This window comes from Furipterus horrens, unplaced genomic scaffold (genome assembly GCF_987537825.1).
Source record: "Furipterus horrens unplaced genomic scaffold, mFurHor1.1.pri manual_scaffold_3, whole genome shotgun sequence".
Lineage (NCBI taxonomy): Eukaryota > Metazoa > Chordata > Mammalia > Chiroptera > Furipteridae > Furipterus > Furipterus horrens.
Genome location: NW_028327173.1, coordinates 56957087 through 56973834, shown reverse-complemented (window position 1 = coordinate 56973834; position 16748 = coordinate 56957087). Strand labels below are relative to the sequence as shown.

General features: G+C 38.6%; 1 protein-coding gene across 1 annotated transcript in view; it reads left to right on the top strand.

Annotated features, from left to right (window-relative positions):
- The window catches only part of PIGK (phosphatidylinositol glycan anchor biosynthesis class K), a 100673-nt gene extending 88490 nt beyond the window's left edge, over positions 1 to 12183 (top strand). The window contains exon 11 of the mRNA XM_090269635.1: positions 9116 to 12183. Within this exon, the coding sequence (XP_090125761.1) occupies positions 9116 to 9232 (117 nt within the window). The 3' untranslated portion in view covers positions 9233 to 12183. The remainder of the gene's footprint in view (positions 1 to 9115) is intronic.
- Positions 12184 to 16748: the final 4565 nt, after the last annotated feature.

Below are 16748 nucleotides of genomic sequence, written 5' to 3'. Positions count from 1 at the left end.
AACATATAGAGATGATGTATTATAGAATTGTACACCTGAAACCTATTTAATTTTACTAACCAATGTCAACCCAGTAAATTCAATAAAAACAATTTGAAGAGTACAAATTTTATAGAGAGGATGTAGAGTAAATATACTAATGTACTACCACTGATTAAACAGTTAAAAACAGTAATTTTTACAGTAATTATCATTGTAACCTTAGTAGTTTTTTTTTAATTTTCTTAAAATACAGTTTAACTGAACTGATATGGTCATTATATCTTAAGAAAAAATTCCTATTGAGACCTTGGATATTTTTCATTTGCTTGCCAATAAACATATACAATTATAAAAACCCTAATTTTCTCTTTTTACATAATTTTAATACTTAGATTTGTGCTGTAACTATTTTAAAGTTCTGGGTAATGTTCTCCTAGCAGTATGAAAGGGGAGACTGAATACTGTTCACAAGTGGCAGTGCAGTGTTGCTTAGCTACCTAGCTTTTTAATTTGAAACCTCATGCATTTACATAATATGCAGCCCTTAAGCTTTTAAGTGTTTGCTCATGACACATTGCAGTTTTAAGTATGCTTTTCACCTTTGTATTATAGCTGTTATTGTGAAAGGTTAAAAAATAAAAAGAAGTGTATTTAATAGCAGTCAGTAGAGTACCTTACCTACACAAAGTCACTTTATGAGGAGCTCTAACATGGACACAAGTGAAAATGCAAGCTATAATTAAATATGAACTTACCTCAAATTCAGCTGTAGTACAAATGCAATAATAATTATATCAGTCATTGAATTATAAATAAAATCATTTTAGTGTCTAAAATATTACCTATAGTTGTTTTAAAAATAGCAATATTGTTATACTCCAGGAATGTCATTAAATATATGCTGAAAAAACACTTTAGTATATTATGTTGCTATCATGCTATTTATTACTTTTTCTTTTTTTAAAGTATATTTTATTGATTATGTTGTTACAGTAGTTCCAATTTTTCCCCCCTTTGCTCCCCTCTTCCCAGTACCCCCCCTTCCCACCAGCAGTCCCACCCCACTTAGTTCATGTCCATGGGTCATGCATATAGGTTCTTTGGCTTCACCCTTTCCTATATTATTCTTAACTTCCTCCAGTCTATTTTGTACCAACCCATTATGCTTCTTAGTCCCTGCACCATTTCCCCATTTATCTCCCTCCTCTCTCCCAGCTGATAACCCTCCACATGATCCCCATACCTCTGATTCTGTTCCTATTCTGGTTTGCTTAGTTGGATTTTATTTTTATTTTTTAGATTCAGTTATTGATAGTTGTGAGTTTGTTGTCATTTTAGTGTTCATAGTTTTGATCTTCTTTTTCTTAAGTAAGTCCCTTTGACATTCCATATAATAATGGCTTGGTGATGGTGAACTCTTTTAGCTTTACCTTGTCTGGGAAGCACTTCATCTGCCCTTCCATTCCAAATGATAGCTTTGCTGGATAGAGTAATCTTGGTTGTAGGTTGTAGGATGCTTTTCATCACATTGAATACTGCTTGCCAGTCCCTTCTTGCCTGCAAAGTGTCTTTTGAGAAATCAGCTGATAGTCTTATAGGCACCCCTTTGTAGGTAACTCTCCACTTCTTTCTTGCTTCTTTTAGGATTCTCTCTTTATCTTTTGCCTTTGACATTTTAATCATGATGTGTCTTGGTGTGGTCCCCTCTGGGTCCAGCTCGTCTGGGACTCTCCGTGCTTCCTGGACTTGTATGTCTATTACCTTCACCAAATTTTGGAAGTTTTCCTCCATTTTTTTTTTCACATAAGTTTTCAATTTCTTGCTCTTCCTCTTCTCCTTCTGGCACCCCTGTGATTCAGATGTTGACACGTTTAAAGTTGTCCCAGAGGTTCCCAAGCCTATCCTCATTTTTTTCAATTCTTGCTTCCTCATTCTGTACTGGTTCACTGTTTTCTTCTTCCTTATGTTCCAAATCATTGCTTTGAACCCCGGTTTTCTTCCCTTCACCATTGGTTTTGTGTGGATTTTCCTTCATTTTACTTAGCATAGCCTTCACTTCTTCTCTTATGCATTTGCCATACTCAAGCATATCTGTCAAGCCTGTGCACATCTTTATCACCAGTGTTATGAATTCTGCATCTGTTAGGTTGTCTCTCTCCTCATCTGTTAGGTTGGCTATCTCCTCGTCACTTAATTCTCCCACTGGAACCTTGATCCGTTCCCCACTTTGGGCCATAGTTCTCTGTCTCCTCATCTTGACAGTCCCCTGTGTTTGTTTGCTTCTGTGCCTATTACCTTTTCTTAAAGTAAGATGTCAGATATTAAACAGTATTATCACTGTACCTCTCCTAATTTGGGAAAAATGAATTTATGAAGATTTTTCTAAGTGGCCTCTTTTAATACAAGTTTTTCCTGTAAATTCTCCTCCCTCTCCAAAGAAATTATACATATCCATTGTAGAAAACATATCTTCAAAAGTATAGATACATATAGAAAGAAGAGATTAAAACTACCTTTAATCCTACTTCTCCCAGAGAAATACTATTAAGAGTTTAGTATATTTTCTTCTTTTGAATATTATATAGAAATAAAGATCAGCCCTGGCCCGTGTGGCTCAGTTGATTGGAATATTGTTCTGTAACCAAAAGGTTGAGAGTTCGATCCCCAGTCAGGGTGCATAGCTGGGTGGCAGGTTTGATATCCTGTCCAGGTGTGTACAAGAGGTAATCGATAGATGCTTCTCTCTCATATTGATGTTTCTCTCTCTCTGTTCCTCTATTTCTAAAAAAAAGCAATAAAAGATGTCCTAGGGTTAGGATTAAAAAAAAGAAAGAAGAAGAAAGATCATATTTTAATACTCATTTTACATCTTGCTTTTGTTTTCTAATTATTACAGAGTATTTTCCCAAATCATTAATATTGTTTGAAAACATTCTTATGACAAATTATGTGGGTGTACAATATTTCTCGTATTATTTATATAGATTATTTCCTGTTTTTTATTATGTAAGTAACACAGAAGAAAACCTTTGTGTGAAATCTTTGTCAGCATTTCTGACTTTCTTAATATATATCCTAGTTAGAAGTACAATAGACCCCAAAAATGAAAACATAAACATAAGACCATTTTAAAGACCTCTGACAATGGTAATAGATTACTTTCCTGAAAAGCAGACCAACCTTAGTAACATTTACTAGTTTAATTTTAAGAAGAGGAAGAAATAATTAATATATCATTTTTAATTTGTTTTCAAGATCAAGAAAATGAAATTTTTTCTAATGTAGTTAGCCACTTGTATTATTCCTTTCTGAAAAATTTCATTTTCCTGTCCAATTTATTGATAAATATTTGTGTCTTATTAATTTTGGGGATATCTTAATGTACTAAATTCATTCTGTTTTCTGTCATATTATCCCATTTATTTGCCTTTTAATTTGATTTATACATTTTGCAAAATGCAGATTTTTCAAAAAGTTTTTATTAAAATTTTTCTTTACCTTTTTCTTCTTATTCTCATTCATTGTCTTTAAACTTAAATGTCCTTTACTGTGCAGATTCTCCTACATTTTATACCTTTGTACCCCATTTACCTACGGTTGGTTGCTGGCTCAGCTCTCAGAGGGCCCTCATTGTGTCAAATCCCAGTACACAGCTGGACATTCACAGAATGACTCTTCCTGGCCTGATGCTTGCTACCCCCATACTTGCTACTTCTTTCAACAGGATTTCTTAAGCTCCAGAGTCCTGTGGCTTCTGTGGTAAACAAAGCAGATGCAAATCTCTACCCTTGTGGAGCTTTTGTCACCTTCTTCTGCCAGCAAGTCTGGGCATCACCATTTCCTGATGGCCTGTCTTTTCTCATCACCATGACTTTGCTCCATGGGCCATTGCGTGAGAGCTGTCCCCTCCCCTCCACTGACCCAACTAGGACACCTCATTCAAGGCCAGCCCGCCCAAGTCCTTCCTGAGTAGCCACCCACCTGACAATCCCCTCAGCTTCTTGGCCCTTGGACCCCTGTGCTCTGCTCTCCACAGAGAGTTCCTTTGTAACAGCCCTCCTTCTGTACGATTGACGTAGCTTCCATGGTGATGTGTCCCTGGGTGCCACTGCACCAAAGTAATTAAGATTTTTTCCCATCTAATTCTAAATCACATAAAGTATATTTTGGTTTATAGTGTTGGGTTAGAAACAAAACTTGAGTTTTTTTTCAAATGGGAATCCATTGTTGGTGCACCAGTAAGAATATTCCCTTGCCTATCGACTTGTAATAGTTTTTATTGCATACTAAATTCTTGGATCCTGGGCTGACTGCCTACTTTCTTTTCTGTTTCATTAATGTATTTTTCATCAGAACAACATTATAAATTTGCTTTATCATATTCTTTTTGATATTTAGTACTGTTTACCCCTCACATATAGTTTACCTTATGTCTCATGCTATTGTTATTCCTAGTTATTTAATGTTTCTCATTACTATTGTGAATGTATTTTTTTCTATTCTATTTTCTGATTATTTTTACTGGCATATTGGAAGGGTATTTTTAAAATATGTTGATTTCAAACCTGAAGTCTTTATTCTCAATAATTGTAAGTTGATTTTATAGAGTTAGTTGATAACTAGACTATCTGCAGATAATGAAAATTTACTTCTCCTTCCTAAATGTAATATCTGAATTGGCCAGAAATTTCACAGCAATATTAATAATATTCATAGTGAGTATTCTTATCACAGAAAAATGAAATCATGGTTAAGTAAAAACTACAGTTAACTTTCTATTAAAAATAAAATCACAGTTAAAAACAAATCATTTTTAATTATTCTAGGTTAGAGTAATTGCTTTGCAAATTTACCATGGGTAAGGCGCATCAAGATCCTGGGAGATGTTCATTTCTCCAGAAGGGGGCAACATCTGATTAACACTAATTGCTAACTTCAGATGAAACTAGACCTCAGCTCTAGATTGCAATTGGGAGGAGGAAGGTTAGAGGGAATCTAGGGGGGTTAGTCTCTAATTCCCCCACTTCATTTCCTTGAGAGCAGCTCCTGGCATGGTGATGAGTGGAGTCGTTCTGTTTCCAGGAAGACTGTATCAGAGAGCTGGAAGGGAGCCTCACTGCAGTTCCCTTAGCGTGAGGGCGGTGGGTGGTAAAGGACATGTGAAATTTACCTCTAGCAGACAGGATAACTGTGTTTTTCCTGGACAGCCTTATCAGAGGCTGTCTGTAAATACTGCTCAGATGCAACAAGTGGTTGTTGAAGTTCTTACTTTGTGAAATTTAGCTCAAATGAGTTAATGGGGATGGATTTCTCATTCTAGGGGGGTCAGAGAGGATTATCTTGACAGATCTCCCTGACCTGAACAAAGTTCATGGTGGACAAGGGGTTGATTAGCTGCCCTTCACTCGTTTTTATTTCTACCATTGTTGCAGAAACCTAAAGCTTCAAGTGTGTAGATGGGAACTTAATTTTCTTAGGAAGATCGAGTTTCAGGGTTTTTCCTTCTACATTGTTACCTCAGTGGATGTATTCCATAGCTTTTGATGCATAACAAATCACTTCAGAACTTAGTGTCTCTAAACATCAATCATTAATTTAGCTCATAATTCTACATGCTGGCAATTTAGTCTGAATTCTGGGCAATTCTGTTCTTAGCCCATGAGAACGTGTTCTGACCTCATGAGTCCATGGTCAACCCTGGGTGGTTGGGTCGTTCTGCTTCTGGGAGTTGGCTGGATGTTGGCTGGGGGACCTGACCTCTTCTTCACACGGCACCTTTTCCTCCACAAGCCTTGCTTAGATTTTGTTGTTTTTGTTGTTGTAGTGGTAGCAGAGGTTGGAGAGGGAGTTGAAGGAAGCCAAGCCTCTTGAGGCTAAATTTGGAACTAGGACACTGTTGCGTGTGTGTATTGTGGTGGCCAAAAGAAATCACAAGGTCAGCTGATTCAAGGAGCAAGAACATAGATTCCACCTCTTAATGAGAGCTGCTATAAAGCAGTGTATTTGCAAAGGGGATGGACACGAGGAAGTATGGAGAATCAGTGTCATTTTTGGCTATCAGTCTATCACAATTAGGTGAGTGAAGGACTCAAAGATGTGCTTAGGACACACTCTTTCATCAGTGTAGATTTTAATTTTGCTATTACAAAAATTATATCACCTAGCTCCCTTTAAAAACATTTTTTTTAAAGCTTTTCTTTCTTTCTTTTTAGAGAAATGGTAAGGGAGGGAGAAAGAAACATCAATGTGTGGTTGCCTGTTATGCACCCCCCACCTGAGGACCTGGCCCGCAATCCAGGCATGTGTCCCGCCTGGGAATCAAACTGGCGACCCTTTGGTTCGCAGGCCGGTGCTCAGTCCACTGAACCACATCAGCCAACGCCCAGCTCCATTTTTATCTAGCCTATTGACCTTGTATTTTGTTTTTTTTTTTTTTTTGTCTTTATAGCATTAAAACTTTTTTTTTTTTTTGGTTCCTTGTGTATCTCTATTCAAGCCCACAATAAACTTTTTCTAAAATTATCTTTTACTTCTTTATTGAATCTCATTCAGAGATGTGTTCTTTGCATCTTCAGAATACTTCTTTCTCATATGTGGGAGTATTTTTACTCATGGATTCCATCTTATTTTTTTTTCATTTTTCTTAGAACACTGTTGGTATTTGCCAACAGAGCACGTGGTTGCTTCTCACTATCGGCTTGGATTTGAACAGCCTTCTCAGATCTGCATCTGAAGAATAGGTGGCTGGTTACACATTTCCCAGTGACTGGCAGGCAGGCATCAAATGTGGTTTTGCTAAACTAAACTAGGATCATCTCCTACAATGCTGCATATGCCTCGTTTGGGGGCACTTTAAAAAGATGAAGTATATGAAAAAAACACATTTCTTAATGTATTACTCATATATATATGTATGTTTTTTTTTTTGTTTGTTTGTTTGTTTTTTGGTGTTTTGCCCTCTCTGCAGAGCTTCTCCTGTGGCCATCGGAGCTTCTTGGATGTAGTGAACCAATGTTAGTACCCTTGTACCTTCTGACATGATCTTTAAACTGCAGGGAGAAAACGGGAGAGAGCTGACAGAATCATTGTGTTTCCAGAGCAAAGCAGTACTTTGCCTCTTGTGTACTTATCATAAAACTGGGCCAACATAAATTTGTTTCTGACCTGGTTTCTAGGACGTTCAGATAATGAAAGTGTCTAAGGTTTCTCATTAGAGGTTAAATTAATTTTTCGTGCCATTTTATTTTCTGGTGTCTTTTTTTGGGCCTTTGTATTTTCAGAAAAGATAGGACAGGCTGCACTGGGGCTTCTACTTAGATGCCATGTTAAGACTGGAGTCCAAAGAGTAATTAATGAGTCATTCATTTTCCATTTTTTGTTCATCAGAAATATATAATAAACATAAAAAAAAATAGCAACTGCAAACAGTTTTAAAAGGCCGAGATTTGTTGCTTTTGTTAGCTTGTTCAAATTATAATGTGAAGAAATGCACCATTTCATTTTAATTTTGAAGCAATTACATATGTTTCTTAGTCTCCCGTTATTACTTTCCAAAGTTTGCTGTTGGAAACTGCAGCTCTAGCACTTCGCTCTTCTCTCTGGTCCTCTCCTGGGCATCGGTGGAGTAACTGTGGGACACAGCTAGTCGAAGGGCCAGGAAGCATGCCTCCAGAACTCTCCGGGCCAGTTTTTGGAATAGCAGATCAAAGTAGCTACCCAGGGCAATCTTTGGGAATAATTACTTCCAAAGAAGCCATAGTTATCTTATCTCTGGCAACTCTTTTTGGCTACTCAATTTAAGATCAAATGGTAAAATTACAGTATCAGAAAATTCATCTCATTGACAAGTAACTAGAGTTTTTACAGCTGCAGAAAAAGGATTTCTTTTCATTATTTAAATAAATAATTTCAATATTATCTAAGCAATCTCTAACGAATCATAGAACTTAAATGTTGTTCACCCTTTTTATTTTTAACATGACTTGCTTTAGACACCACCTGAAAGTTACAGTGGTTAGTTAAGACTGAGGAAAGAGCGTTAGGTCCTGGTTATGTAAGGGAAAACCAAACTCAAAGATGTGGATTCAGCTGAGAGGTTTGTGAACCTTTTTTGGATCTAGTTTACATGATGACTGAGGCAAAGGTCATATTACAGTTTCTCTTCACTCTAGTCTACTCTAAAATATGACTCTTATCATAACTACCCGTATAATCTTAGCGAGTAATTCAGGAAGTAGAACTCATGAAGAGATCACAGTTACAGACCTCCAATTTCAGGGCCATAATATAACTGTTGAAATGACAACTGAAAGGGGAAGACTGTTTGCCTTTCCTTGCTGGGCAAGGAAACATATAAGACACTTGGCTGAGTGTCGAGGCGTTGGGAATGGAGAAGGGCATATAAAATGGGCTCCGCCAGAATTTGACCCCTGGAAGTTTTCAGGGAGATAAGCAATAAAGGTAATTATAGTAGTAAATAGGAGTAAAAGTAGAAGGAGCTAAAGATTCAAAGAAAAGAATATATCAGCTGGGAAAATCTGGAGGAGTTGGCGTTTGAGTTAGTGAGTTTTCAATAGGCACAGTGGAGTGAGGAACGTTCTACTTCAGGGAGTAACACGACCAAAGGCACTGGCCCCAAACAAGTCCTTGCTGAATATTAGAATAAATGGAATCAGGTAGCTTTTGTTTTTCCACTGAATTGCTCAGTGTACTGTATGAATGTCTCCTGTGTGCCAGGCACTGTGCAGGTGAGTGCTGGGAATATAACAAGATGCCCTTCACAGAGCTATAGTCTAATAGGAAAGATAAAACCAACAGACTGGTGAACATGGAAATTCAAAGTGAGGACTGTTAGGCTAGTGAATAACTTGTCTGAAGAGAGATGGTTGGGTAGGGTAGGCCCTTTGAGGGAACAAAATATCACTTGAAACTGATGTTTGTAAGAGTCACTTTTGAGATATTTACCCTGTTTGAGGTCTTTACCATTGTTGGTATCCTAAGACACTTAATTTAGCTAAATTACTCCCTCTTACAACACAACTTGTTAAATTTCTGTTTTCAATCAGTATTTGCTTTAGCCTTTGCTAAATTATTTACCTCTGGTTAAATGTACCGTGTCCTCCTTGTTTTGCAGAAACCCAAACTGAAAGACTGGCATCCTCCTGGGGGTTTTATTCTGGGATTGTGGGCACTCATTATCATGGTTTTCTTCAAAACTTATGGAATCAAGCACATGAAGTTTATTTTCTAGATGTGATGGTGTACAAAGAAGACTGCATGGAAGACTACAACCTTGAATAAAAATTTATGTCATATCTTTTTAAAAATACATTGCTCTTGTGTGAATTGGCAAAAAGTATAAGGAAACTGTAAATTTGATGAACTGTTGTTTCTTAACTTACAGAAAAATAACTGTTAATGCAGGTGCTAAGTGGCACTAGATATATTTCTGTTTTCTTTCGGTGTGTTATTAAAAAGATGGCACAAAGATATCAGAATACTTATTGCGAGTATTACATTCTAGACCACTCTGTGAAGTAGGAACCTTACATTTATTCTACACTCTTAAACCTATGTAACTTTAACAACATATGTATACAGTACCACGAAACCCCACGATATAGTGAAAAATCTGCGATAAATAATTAAATATAATATTTTTTAAAATCCCGTGATACAGTGAGGCCATGATAAGTGAACCGTGATATAGAGAGGGACTACTGTATACTCATTGATTCTTTTTGAAAATAAGAATTTCCTCTTAGCCCCTCTTCATTTGGAAAAGAAAAAAAAGTGAAGACGTTAAATTCTCACCAGCAGAGGTAACTACTGTAGTGTTTTTGTGTATGTCCTCCCAGTCTGTTTGTCAATGTACTTAACTTTTTTCTAAACTAGAAGTTATATAGAATATACCATTTTGTAACCTCACTTTTCATTTTACAGTATGTTAACCCTTTTCCTCTTCCTGGATATTCTTCAGGAACACATTGGGAATGGCTACAGAGTGCCCACTTTATGAACATATATAGTTTATTTAAGTGTTCTTTTGTTGGACCACTTACCTTGTTTCAAAATTTTTCCCTTGCTTCATTCTTTACTGTATGAATATTTTACTATAGTCACTAATGGAATTCTGTGTCTTTAATTATAAGTAAATATGAAAAATTAGTTTCTTAATCTATGGTACTGACAATCTTCAGGACCTTATTGGCTGTGAGTTTATCTGGAAAACTTAGACCTTTGGGAAGTTTACATAGTGACTGTTCAAGAGAAACAAGCCCTATCATTTTATATTTCTAAGCATTCATTCATTCTGTGGTCCTCTAGAATTGATCAATTTTGCTTCAGTTTCCATATTCAACGAGACATTTTTAAATTCTGTTTAAGGTAAACCTTACCCTCTGCTGGATCCATAGTTTTCCTGGGACAGTCCCCTAACATGGATGGACTGGATGGAAAACTTAGGTGTTAGCCCTGCCTTCATGTCTGACTGATGTATCACATAAGGCAGCAAATAAGCCCCTTTCCTGGTCTCTGACAATATGCAAGGGCTCATTATCTCCATCACTTACCAGCCATCTTCCTACTGTCTAATAACTGGAAATAGTGTTCAGAGTGTAATTTAGTTTGACTGTAATGAAACATACTCTGATGGTAAAGGCTGCTGGTGAATAAAAGGATTCCGCTTCCGAGGTTGTACAAGGTGCCCTTTCTAGTTAAAACCAAACTGGGAAAAGTAGTACTGGATATAATACGCAGGATTAATTTTTCCCAGGTGGAGTTTCAAAGGACAGTTATATCTCTTTCTGTTTCATTATTGAATTCGGAATATAGTTAAAGTAAAAACTTAAATATGTTAAATGTTTAGCTCATAACCATAATCTTTTTACATAAAGTATATTCTGCCTTCAATAGTAAGTACATCCTCTGCATATAGTAAGCGGGTAATATTATAAGTGCAATTAAATGGCTTAGACTTTACACGACAACATAAAAGCACATCCTTAAATATATTCCACTTGAGTCACAAAGAGCTGACAACCAAAAGGTCTTCTTTTTGTCTCTGTTGTGAGGATCAGATAAATCATGTTATGACTAACTGCTATGGGAATTTTAAATGCATGGTGGTGTTATTGTTCTTGTTTTTGCTTAGGAAGGTGCTAAGGGGGAGGTAATTGTGCCAGGACCCCCTTTCCTGCTGCACTGACTTACCTTTCTAAGCTGTTCCACGTGATTCTTGTCTCCTTGGTGTTCTTTCCCCCTCCTCTGTGGTGTCCTTCAGGGAGAAAAGGAGTATAGAAAAATGGACGCTGGCAGACATGTCCTGACCTGTGGGGGGAGGGACAGGGTGTATTGATGCCATTCTGCAAAGGCAGCCAGCATGAGTAAAGAGACCAAGTGATGTGGATTTTAAAATTATTAAAGACATTCATTTGAAGTTTATGAAAGGCAAATGTAGTTTGGATGCAAAACTGATTAAATTGGATCAAGAAAAATTTGAATTAAGTACATAAAATAATGCATGCATTTATGGTTTCAATTTTTATATATTCTCAGCTAGTTGAAAATGATGATTCCCACAACAAGCATAACTCAGCTTATTTCTGCTTACTGAGTATTTTGTACTATGGTATATGTGATAACATTTCTTCCATTATGTATGTTGTATAGCAGAGTTACAGTAACTGTGGGAATCATAATTTGAATTTTTGACTCGTGTTTCTGGAATCTTTACAACAAATGTTGCATTAACATAGAACTTTTTTCATTGATTTTACCAAAATTAAATCCATCTGTAACAGATACTGTTTTAACTTGTGAAAGAAATATTTTATAAACATACCACAAGGTATGGCTAAAATGAGACCGGTATCCATTTCAGCCTCATTACCTCATTTCCACATCTCCTTCCCTAGGGCATTTGTCACAAAGAAAGTGTCTCTAGTATATTGTTCTGTTGCCACCTGCCCTACCTGCATATTTACCTGCTGTGTAAATATAAGTCTTTCAACTCACAGACAGTACACACTGGTAGGAACCTGTCTGTTATTTTTTTCTTTCAGTGTAAAATTTTTACTCTTTTGGCAATATGCTATGAAATATTTGGTTTAACGGTCTGGACTTTTGAATAATGGGGTTGAGTAGATGAAGGTGTGACTATGAAGCCAGTTATTAAAAATTCAGTTACTTCAAACATGGAAAGGTGGTCACTGTCATTCTTGTTTCATTGGGTTGCTTCGCCTGAGGAATACCCATTCATGGGGTCTACCGGGGGCGGGGGGCTCGTACAATATGACCCCTGTTCTGTGATCCTCTGTTGATGGTGGAAGGGCCAGCTCTGACTGCTAGATTTCAGGGACAGCTGGCAGGAACATGGGGGACACTTCCTTAGTGATCATTAAACAAGATCATAAATGTAAAGCACATTGTACAAGCCTGGTGCACAGGGGAAGTGCAACCTTTTAACCTTTGCTAGGCAGGACTCTATCCAGCTCTTGTTTTTAACCTCCACGCAGCCTGGGGGATTCTCTTTAAAGAACATTAGCTTTGGTGCTCCTAAACTGTCCTGTCCCCTCCTGTTTTTAGCAGATGTCTTTTTTGGGGGGTAACAGCTTCTTTTCACTTTCTTCCAACACTGTTCAATTTCAACCCACTGACCCTTTTGTCTCTTCTACTTTTCCCTTCTGTTTAGATAGCTGGAGGCTTTTCTCAGTCTTCCTTCATCCTCAGTTTCTTACTGTCTTCTCTCTCAGTGCCCTATCCACTTTGTTGGAAACATACCTGTAGCATGATTAAATGGACAGGCCTTCATTCATTCATTGCAAGTCCCAGATGTCTGGGTAACAATCCACTCTGAATTTCTCCTGTATTCTTCCTTCACTGCGTGTTACTGCATTTCCAGGAGAAGACATTCCCCTGCACCCCACATTAGTCAGAACTTTTAAGTATCAAATGATAGAAACCCAAACAAAACAGATTTGGGACAAGAGGAGGATTTTCTGGAGGACATTAAGATACCCCACATAATCTTTCAAGAGGGGGGTGTGGTCTGAGGCTCATCGGGATTGGAATGTCACTTGGATTTTCTTCTCTGCCTGTTTCCTTTATCCGTCCAGAACACTGACTTCCTCACATGCCTGGTAACTCCAGAGCCTCATATCCTGTGCTTCACCATGAGAAAGAGGAAAATTATTTTCTTCCTTCATTTCCAATTCTGAACGGCTTGTAGAAGAATTGATTAACCTTGTCTGTACCAAGGGTTCACTGGCCAGAGGGCTGAGGTCCTATAAGCACCTAAGGACCTCTGGTGGCACACTGCTGTTGATTTGGGACCCTGCCAGAGAAGGGAGAGACCACAGGAGCCAGGCAGTCACTCTTACAAATATTTTCTACTAACCCGGTTATTCAGTGGGTGGTCCATGAGCTGCAGCATCACCCTGGAACTTGCTAGAAATGCAGAGTATCAGGCCCCACCTCAACTACTGAATCAGAATCTGCTGAGATTAAACAGCTCAGTTTCATCTCCTAAGGAGTGTGCAGAAGATTACAAGTACTCACTGTCAAACAGGCAGCCAGGGGTAGCATGTCTTATGGGTTAGTTGACTCTCCGTTATCACCAACTTCTATTAAGAATTTTTAAGAATGTGCACTATTTTTTAAAATTTTATTTATCTTTTTAGGAGAGAAGGGAAGGAGAAAGAGGGAGAGAAACATCCATGTGTGGCTGCCTCTCCCACACCCCTAATTGGGGACCTGGCCCGCAACCAAGGAATGTGCCCTGACTGGGAATCAGACCAGTGACCCTTTGGTTTGCAGGCCAGCACTCAGTCCACTGAGCCACACCAGCCAGGGCTGAATGTGCACTATTACTTTTTTTCCCTTCTGATGCTTTTTTCAACATGTTTAATGCTTAAACAGACATTTAATTAGCACTTACTGTATGTAGTATCTGAAAATTTTTGTGACACACCTCTCACCAAGAGGTCGAGTCTAAGTTCCTCTCCCTTGAATAGGGCTGGCCTTAGTGATTTAATTCCAATAAATAGAATGTGGCAGAATAATACTGCATGACTTTTAAGGTTGGCCCTAAAAGGTGACAGAGTGTCTGCCTGACTCTTTCAGGACGCTTGCTCTGGAAACCCAGCCACCCTCCCCTGAGGAAGCCCAAACCACAGTGAGAAGCCAGGGATGTGTATTCTGGTTCACAGCCCTACTGGGTCCCAGGCAACAGTCAGTGTCAGTCTCCAGGGATTTGAGGGAGGGAGGTTCCAGATGTTTCCTGACTGCAGCCAGAGGAGAGACCCCCATGTGAGGACCACCTAGTTGTTACCCAGAATGGTAAGAAATAATAATTTGAAAAATTAGTAGATTTTTATCCTACTAAGTTTAGGATGATTTTTTGTACAGGGATAGTTACTGAAATACTGAGTTAATATGTCACCTAGTCTAGTAGATGCTATAAGGAATACAAAGAAATGGGATTTTTAAAAAAGAATTACAAATTCTTGAAAGACACACATGAAAAGATGAATTAACTACATACCAGAAAATGACAAGTACCATTTAAGAATGGTAGAATAGAGATTTTAAAAGGAACTATTTTAATTGCTATATAAATACATTGTTAATAGTGTATTTACTCTCATGGGAAGTGTCAGAGAAGACTTTGAGAAAGAAGTGGAATTTGAGCATTTGTATTAGATTTCTCTATTCCTTCCCCCTCTCATTTCCCTCTATGGCTCTTCCAAAATTTTAAATATTCTTCAGTCCTGTCCAAGCAACTATTCAGACTTCACTGTCATCAGAAGAATATGCTCAGTAATCTGAAAGTTAAGTTGGGGGAAGGTAACCAACTCAACTTCCTTCCCTACCTCCTATGAATTTACTGCTCCCCCGCCCCATTCCATTATCCTTGCCCCCATACCTTTGGTCATAGAGAGTGAGTCATTAATCTGGTCCCTCTCCTGGGATACTGCCTCTCTTCTTGTCCTGCAATGCCAGTTGCATAGAAGTGCCTTCCATTTTACTTCCATTTTTATCAAATGTTCAAGCTTTCTCATCCTCTGGAAATCTGGAGCAATCCCCTTTGAAACGCTAATATAGAAATGCTATATAGAACTCTTATCACTTCATCGCCTAGTTTTTGTCTTGGGTGAATGCGCAGTTTTCACCGATTCAGTTTCCCTGGCTTGGCATTCATTCGTGAACTGTTTTGTGAATATAGCTCCTGCTCCCACCACTCACCCGAAAGTTTTCTGTACTGATAGCAATGATCTAACTGCCAAACCCGATGGAATTTTTTCGCCTGTATTTTAACTATCTCTCCTTCATATGTAACAATTGTTGGTTACTCGTACTTTTAGGAACGTTTCCATCTCTGCCCTCATGGCACTGCTCTGGCCAGGTTTTCTCCCTTGGAGTCTCCTTTCAGTTTTCTCCAAGTGCTTCTCTGACAGCCGCTCCAGATGTTCTGCCCAGTTCTGTCCCCAACTCTTCAAATTCAACCCTGTCCCTGAATATTTCCTCCCCACCTGCGGTTTCTACTATTACCTCTGCATCATTTACAGCCAGATTTCTGTGTCTTAGTCTCTCTCTTGAGTTCCAGAAGTGCCCCTTTGGGCTGGAAAGCCCCACAGAAATCGCAGTCAGCGTACCCGAAACTGACTTAACATCTTTCCTTATCACCGCATTACCCAGCTCTTCCTTCTCTATTTTCTTTTTCTAATTTTATATACTGAATCCTCTCTGAATGGGTACACACTGTGAAGATATGGTGAGCAAATGCTCACCATAGCATTCTGCAGATGAAGCTCTTCACAATTGCGGCGGCCGGGGGTGGGGGTGGGGTGATGTGCTCTGTGGATGTCACTTAGCTTCGTTTCCCAGCCATCCCAGTGCTTGCTTGATGGGTCCGTGAGAAACGGCGGTTATAGTGGCAGGGATGAAGGCTATGTATGGGCTCAGCAGATCCTTAACAAGGCGAATCTGGCTAATGCTACTACTGAGTGTCTAGTTTAGCAACAGCGGAGACCTACATTAGAACTTAGCCACTAACGGGGTTGGTGCCTCCATTTTCCAGGGGACCAGTCTGCTGACTGGTGGTAGGATGATTACATTGACCATCACAGAGCTGGCAGAGTGTGTCTGTACTGAAATACACATATTCTGGGTATGAATTTGTATTCCCTGCCCTTCAAACTTCTGCCAACATCACATCACCCTCTGTGAGCTCACAGAAATCCTTATTCCTCATCATGGCATTCTGCAAAGTATTGAGTCTGATCAAGGAACTCATTTCACAGCAAGGGAAGTGCGGCAATGAGGTTATGCCCATGGAATCAATCAAATTTACCATATAGCCCATAATCTGGAACTGGTTGCCTAACTCAACATGGGATGGCTTATTGAAGACCCAGTTATGCCTCTGGCGGGGAGACAATATTCTGAAAGGAGCACATTCTCTTTCACAAGGTACGGTACAGCCTTTGTGGGATTTTTTTTTTTTTTTTTAATCAGGTGACCATAATCACTGTGAGCCCTAACTGCCTTAGAGTGTGACCAGGTCACTTACCAGGCTAAAATTCCTCATACCTAGTAACTGTAGCATTCATAAACTATCATATCTACAGATTCATCATATCATTAAAGCCCAGAAGTAGAAAGGATCATTTGGAAATTCTAGAGGAGCAAATTAGCCTCCAAACAAACTGTAATGAGGCTGCTAGAAGCCAAGGGAAAAGGGTGGGCCTCGTCAGAGCCTGGGAGGA